We start from the raw sequence: 7649 nt of genomic DNA on the forward strand, positions 1-7649 counted from the left end.
TAAGCAGCCATGCATGTACTAGGGAGGGACACAATGTTCTCTGATGTAACGCCATGGCGGTGAGTCCCTATCGCCTAGACTGGCAAAGCCAAGTTTCAGGATCCCAACACATCTCAGCCTTTTAAGACAGCATGAGTCTATGCTGATGGCAAAGAAGGAAGAAAAAATGGAAATAAAATTTGAGTTTTCCTGCCTTATCACAAGGCATTTTCACTAAAGTAGCTGTGTGTGTACATGTCAGGGGATCCCTCATCCTGCAATTCAAGAGAAAGTCTTAATTAGCAGGGAGAGGTGCTTTCCATCCTGTACCTCAGCCAAGGTTGGAAACATTCTGTTAGCATGAGAGCTCCCCCACAACACTGAAGGGTTCTGTGTGCTAGCAACATGGCTTTAAAAAGAAAAGATTGTTTTTATAGAACTTGATTTTGACATAGTTTTCAAGTTGTGTAGCCACAGAAGTAGAATTATCAACAACATACACACTTCACTTGCATCTCCAGCATTGCCGGCCTTTTCTGCTGTGCTGTCTGCAAGCCCTGGAGGGTTCCTCCCGTCCTTGCCAGGATTCGCTTTTGCCTTCCAAAGCTTTGTAGAGGCCTTTCTAAGCCTGGGCCTGACTTTGGAGGAACTGATAAGCAGGCGTGTGGTTCTTATTTGTGGCTTGGCCTTATCTCCTTTAGTATCCACTTCAGCTTTTCTTTTAGGCACTGAAGAGGTAGGGCATGGGTGCTGAACTTCAGGACACAGTGGTACCCAGCATTGGCCCATCATCCTTTTTCCCCAGTGGCTAGACCCTTCCTCACAACTCCATTTCAGAAAGAGGGGAGCCGCCAGTCACTTAGCAGTCCTTCAGCTTTAAGGGGAAAAGCAGTCACCTTTCTGTCCATACCTGCCCATCTTCTTCAGCCGCCTTCCTTTGCCTATGGAAAGTTATAAATTGTATAGAGATGTGTAACATAAATCACCTGTCAAAAGATACACAGTGGTCTTTCACAACTAACTTAAAGGCAGCTTTTCCTATCATATTAATCAGTTCCTCCTAGTGATGAAGCTGATACGCTAAAACTTAATTTTCACTCTTTCTGCCAATTTCCTTCAGAGTGTTTTTTTTTATTTGATACTTTTTTATTTTTTATTTTATGTGCATAAGTGTGAAGGCGTCAGATCTCTTGGAATTGGGTCTTACAGGCTTGTGCGCTGCCGTGTGGGTGCTGGGAATTGAACCCGGGTCCTTTGGAAGAGCCGACAGTGCTCTTAACCACTAAGCCATCTCTCCAGCCCATATTTGATACTTTTATATTACCTCATTTCCTATGCATTTGGCTTCTGTGTGGTATGTATGTATGTATATACATAAGTGTGTGTCTGTGATATATGTATGCTTATATTTCTTCTATAACTTTGAATCTCTACTTCTAAAATTTAGCTAGTGAGATACATACGGAATTTCCTTTTTCCACCTTGTCTTACAGCTAATGGTTGCAGAGAAGAACGGAACAATCCGGTTTTATGATCTAATGGCCCAACAGGCAATTTTATCTCTTCAGTCAGAACAGACACCATTAATGTCAGCACACTGGTGCTTGAAAAACACCTTCAAAGTTGGTGCTGTTGCAGGAAATGATTGGATTATTTGGGATATCACGCGGTCCAGGTAGCTATGTAATCTATCTGTCCATTACATTAAATAAGTATGTTGCTAAATGACCTATTGGGCCATTCTTCTACATGTAGGCCTCCATGTACAAGGAAAACAAGTCTCTCCTGTAGAAGGAATTCTGGGACAGTTAGAAAAGAAGAAAGATGTTCTCCCTATGATGCCCTAGAGTGGTTCTAAGTCATGTCTATTGTTTTCTATCTATTCCAATTGAGTGCTTACTTGAAATTTTGCTATAGCTTAAATTTATTGGGCTTCAAAGAGAAAACACATTTAAAGTCTTTAAGTTCATCTACTCTAATCTAACACATAATTTGCAAAATGCAAACTCTTGTTTTTTAGTTACCCTCAAGAGACAAGACCTGTTCACATGGATGGCGCACACTTGTTTAGGTAATGTACCATGTTTGTTGGAGTGCGCAAATCCTTGATTTGGTGCTGTGCCACTGCCAGCAAAATTTCTCAGCCTCCCCTTTGCATTGGACTTTGGGGATTGGTTTCCTTTTTTGTCTGGTTGCTTTTTAAGGGTTGTTTTGCTTTCCCTACTAAGTAGTGACTTTGTCTTTTGCATTAGGCAAACAGATTTATTTTTCAAGTACTTAGAAAATGTTTATAATTCACAGAAAGCATGTAGCCAGGCTACCAGTGCCACCTCATAATGGGATGGATTATGCTTCTTCCATGTCCTGTGCTGACATCCAAATGCACATAGACCCATGTATATAAAAAATATCATTGTATTTTAAGCAAGGTCATGTCAAGTAGTACATGTCTCTAATAGGCTGAGGTTTAGTTTTATTTTGGTTTGGTTTGGCTTTTTATTTAACTTAAAATTTCTTAGTTTTTGTCATTTTTTTTTTACTTTTATTAATTACACTTTATTCTCTTTGTATCCCCCATAAGCCTCTCCCTCAACCCCTCCTGGTCTCACCCTCCTTCCCCCTTCTTCACGCATGCCCTTCCCCAAGTCCACTGATAGGGGAGGTCCTCCTCTCCTTCCTTCTGATCCTAGTCTATCAGATCTCATCAGGAGTGGCTGCACTGTCATCTTCTGTGGCCTGGTAAGGCTGCTCCCCCCTCAGGGGGAGGTGATACTGTGTAATCATTAAGCAGCCTTAAATAACAGGAAAAGCAAATAACCAGGCTGGAAACAGTGGGACATTTGTGATTTGCTGATTTTTTTCTCAAATATCCGTAGTAAAATCATGGGGACTCCATTATTACTAAAAAGGAAGTGTTTTCATCATAGTATTAAAATTCCATAGATATGGGCCGGAGAGGTGGCTCAGCAGTTACAAGCACTGGCTGCTCTTCCAGAGGACCCAGGTTCAATTTCCAGCACCCACATGGCAGCTCACAACTGTGTAACTCTACTTCCAGGGCTTCTGACATCCTCACACAGACATGCATGCAAGCAAAACACCAATGAACAGAAAATAAAAATAAGTTATATTTTTAATTCCGTACATTATAATATAATCCAAAATTCAGAGAGCAAATGTATTTTTTTAATTTTTATTTTTTATATTAATTACAATTTATTCACTTTGTATCACAGCTGTAGCCCCCTCCCTCATTCCCTCCTAATCCCACCCTCCCTCCCTCATCTCCTCCCATCCATGCCCCTCTCTAAGTCCACTGATAGGGGAGGTCCTCCTCCCCTTCCATCTGACCCTAGATTTTCAGGTCTCATCAGGACTGGTTGCAGTGTCCTCGTCTGTGTCCTATCAAGGCTCCCTGGGGGGGGGGTCAAAGAGCCAGCCACTGAGTTCATGTTAGAGAGTCCCAGTTCCCCTTACTAGGGAACCCACTTGGATGCTGAGCTGCCAAGGGCTATGTCTGATCAGGGTTTCTAGATTATATCCATGTATGGTCCTTGGTTGGAGAATCAGTCTCAGAGAAGACCCCTGTGCCCAGATATGCTTATGGTGCTTCTGTCCTCTCCAGGTCTTACTAACTCCCCCTTCTTTCATATGATTCCCTGCACTCTGCCAAAGGTTTGGTTATGAATCTCTGCATCTGCTTTGATACACTGCTAGGTAGAGTCTTTCAGAGACCCTCTATGGTAGGCTCCCGTCCTGTTTCTTGTTTTCTCCTACTTCAAGGAAGTCATGAAATTTGTAGGCAAATGGTGGGATCTAGAAAAGATCATCCTGAGTGAAGTATCCCAGAAGCAGAAAGACACACATGGTATATATTCACTTATAAGTGGATACTAGACCTGTACGATAGGGTAAACATACTAAAATCTGTACGCTTAAAGAAGCTAAACAAGAAGCAGGTTCCGGGGTAAGTTGATCAGTCCTCACTTAGAAAGACAAATATATGTATTTTGTTAAATCAATGAATTATGTATGGTTTGTGAGAACTCTAAAGAAGGCCTTAAACCAGTGTGGTTTAAGCAGCTCTTTGCTATCATTAAAAACTCAGGCTCAGTGCTGAGAAGATGGCTTGCTGGGTAAGAACACTTACTGTGCAGGCTTTAAGACCTGATTTCAGATCTTCAGCACTTAACGTAGCATTAGGAAGTGGAGACAGATAGACCCTACGAGCTTATCAGCCTGCCAGCCTGTAAGGAGTGGTGAGCTTCCAGCGGCTCATTCAGAAATCCTGTCCTAAGGCAACAGGAAGGAGAGTAATAGAGGATACTGGCTGTGTTCCTCTGACCAAATATCTTAGCCTGGTGCCACATGACTTAAGATCAGAGGAGAAACAAGAGCACTTCCGTATTTTGTTGGGGATTGCTATGGCTTCCTTATGCCAATTAAACCTCAGCCCCTAGAGTTGAGTGCAGCTTAGGGTGAGTTGTTACAAAGGACAAAGGAGCTGTTAGACAGTTACTAATGTCTGAGACCAGGTAATTTACTGTCAACGACTTCTCCTTGTGCCTTCTCTACCACACTGACAGTACTAGTCATCTGTTGGATGTGCACTGGCATTCGCTGAGGTACCTTGAAGGCTTAAATATTCTAAGTGGTTATGTCATCCCAAGTGACTAAAACACAGTTTAAAAGAAATGTCAATAAATGGGGCTGGAGAGATGGCACAGCAGTTAACACTGGCTGTTCTTCTACAGGATCTAGTGTAGGCATACTTTTTAATTTACTTTAATTGAGGTTTCTTATGCCTCTACCTGCTTTCTCCACCCCAGTCCCTTCCAACACCCCAATACCAGGGAGGAGAGAAAGAAGGTTAGTGGGGAGAGGAGCCATAGTTCTCTTTTGCTACTTCCTCCTGGTTAGGGTCATGGGTTCCTTGGGACAAGTCAATCTTCATTTCAGGATATCTCCAACTTCTTTTTTTTTTTAATTTTTTTATATTAATTACAATTTATTCACTTTGTATCCCAGCTGTAGCCCCCTTCCTCATCCCCTCCCAACCCCACCCTCTCTCCCTCCCTCTTCTCCTCCCATGCCCCTCCCCCAGTCCACTGATAGGGGAGGTCATCCTCCCCTTCCATCTGACCCTAGCCTATCAGGTCTCATCAGGATTGTCTGTGTTGTCTTCCTCTGTGGCCTGATAAGGCTGCTCGCCCGTCAGGGGGAGGTGATCAAAGAACCACGTCTGAGACAGTCCCTGTTCTCCTTACTAGGAACCCACTTGGAGACTGAGCTGCCATGGGCTACATCTGAGCATCAAACCTCACCAACAGCCACCAAGAGGCAGCAGGGGAGCACTAGCAGCCCATGTCTTTCTTGGAGCCCCTCCCCATCCCTTTCTCTCTTTGGGCTCTGGCACTTTTTCCCTCTCAAAGTCCTCAGAATTAAACTCTGCAGCTGGCAAAGATCACACCCCTATCAGAGCCTGCACGAGGAAAATATTCTGCTGCTGTAAACAGTCCGAGGCGGGGCCATATCCCACACCTAGGATTAAAACAAAAATATGTTTACAAATCATAACTGAGTTTTAAAGACATCAAAACTCCCACTACAATCTAGGTTTGATCTCAGTACCCACATGGCAGTTCACAACTGCTTTGATCTTCAGAATCTTCATACATGGCCTTGTGTCTCCATCCATAGCGACTTACGTTAACCTTGCATAACTTTTTTTAGAACATAGTTCAGGAGTGAGCCTTTCATGTACAGAACGAGAAAATATTCATAGCTAAATAAACTGGAGCTCTACTTGGAAAGTCATGTTAACAGCTTTAGGAGCATGAAATGACTGCTTTTGTACAGAAAGGTCTGGACTGTTTTAGAAGAACTTCCTGTCACCTGCAGGGCAGTGCTTACTCTTATACTTTTTCTCTCACTTCCTAGGTGGTCTGCCATCAGTGAAAACTTGTTTGCAACCACTGGATATCCTGGCAAAATGGCAACTCAGTTTCAGATTCATCATTTAGGACACTCTCAGGTAATACAAAAATGTTTCATGGCCTTCATGGGTAGTTGTTTTTTTAAACTGGGTTTTTGACTTTTCTATCCATAGCTCCCAAATTTACAGTTACTAACTAAAAATATTTATGTCTGCTATCAGAACTGAAAGATTTTTTTCTTTTAATGTTTTAATCACCAGTAGCAATAGATTATTTTTTTCTCAAAATTAATGTAAAAATTATATTTCATCTGTTTCATCTGCATTTTAACTTTCATTTAAGTATATTAATTTTGCTTTCTTGGTTTGTGTAGACTGCAGAAATTTTTGATTCTGGACTGTACCAATGGATAATGTGTAATTCATCATTATTATGCTTCTCCTACAAACATAGTTTTTCAATACATTTCTTTATTTTATGTGTATGAATGTCTTGCCTGCATGTCTATAAGTGCACCAGATGCATGCCTGGTGTTCATGGAGGTTGAAGGAGGTTATTGTATCCTCCTAGAACTGGCATTAGAAGTGGCTGTGAACAGCTGTATGGGGCTAGGGATTGAACCCTGGGTCCTAGAGCCACTGAGCCATCTTCTAGTCCCATTTCTTACTTGTAAAAGTAGTCTAGGGGCTGGCAAAGAGTCTGCTGCTCTGTAGTTGGTTTCCTGCACATATTTCTTACAGGAGAGCACCTCCAGTGTCTTTTAAACTCCTGCCTGCTCTTGTTGCACTGATGAGATATCTCCTCCGTGATGCTGTCTCTGCTTCTCAAGGAGATAATAGTTTAATAAGTAACATCTCTTCCTATAAATAATGACAGTTTTTCATCAACACTTACCAAGCACTTAAATGTAAAATACATTCCTTTAAAAAGAAAAGTAATGGGTTTTTGTTTGTTTGTTTGTTTTGTTTTGAGTTGAGGGCTCACTGCTTCTTAATTCCGCACATATTTTCCAGCCCATCCTCATTGGTTCTATAGCTGTCGGATCGGGTCTCTCCTGGCACAGAACGCTCCCACTGTGTGCAGTTGGAGGAGATCACAAGCTCTTGTTCTGGGTGACAGAAATATGATTTTCCTCTGTATTTTTGATCTTACATTTGTATTTGTATTTTATATATTTTGGAGAAATCCTTATTTTTATATCAAATATACTGTAAATCTAGAAATGCCTCTGTTGTCTTTTCTGACAAATAAAATGATAGACTCCTTGAAAAACATTTGACTGTTGTACTTTGTTGTGTACCAAATGTCTGTGTACATATGCCCAAATACCTTTAAACATCTTGTAAGGGTTGAATAATCTGCTTAACAGCTATATATCCTAGCCTCTACACTTTGAGTGTATATACTTCTCCTGATTGTCAGAGATAAAACCAGTGAGAACCCAGAAGTTAAGCAACTGGACACCATATTTGAAAATTGTCATCTTAGTCTTATGGAGTGATGTAAAAACAAAGTTCATTGTGTGTAGGGATCGAGTTTGGGACACAAGTATGCTGAAGTTGGGACCTATGTGTCTGATGGAATCATTTCGTATAACTGCCATCTGCTTATTAAAGGTAACTATCTTGAGGAAAGATAACTTATAGATGTTTAAATGCAGTTTTGCCAAAAAGAGACTGGAGGTATTAACCGAAAAGGGAAGAAAATGCTGTTTCCAATGGTAAATTAAATATT

General features: G+C 41.4%; 1 protein-coding gene across 2 annotated transcripts in view; it reads left to right on the forward strand.

Moving 5' to 3' along the window:
- Nup37 (nucleoporin 37) overlaps positions 1-7187 on the forward strand; it is a 34242-nt gene extending 27055 nt beyond the window's left edge. For both annotated transcript variants that reach the window (XM_060377872.1, XM_060377871.1), the window contains exons 7-10: positions 1473-1654; positions 2000-2050; positions 5920-6013; positions 6929-7187. In XM_060377872.1, the coding sequence (XP_060233855.1) occupies positions 1473-1654; positions 2000-2050; positions 5920-6013; positions 6929-7042 (441 nt within the window). In that variant the 3' untranslated portion in view covers positions 7043-7187. The remainder of the gene's footprint in view (positions 1-1472; positions 1655-1999; positions 2051-5919; positions 6014-6928) is intronic.
- The last annotated feature ends 462 nt before the right edge of the window (positions 7188-7649 follow it).

This window comes from Meriones unguiculatus, chromosome 2 (assembly GCF_030254825.1).
Source record: "Meriones unguiculatus strain TT.TT164.6M chromosome 2, Bangor_MerUng_6.1, whole genome shotgun sequence".
Lineage (NCBI taxonomy): Eukaryota > Metazoa > Chordata > Mammalia > Rodentia > Muridae > Meriones > Meriones unguiculatus.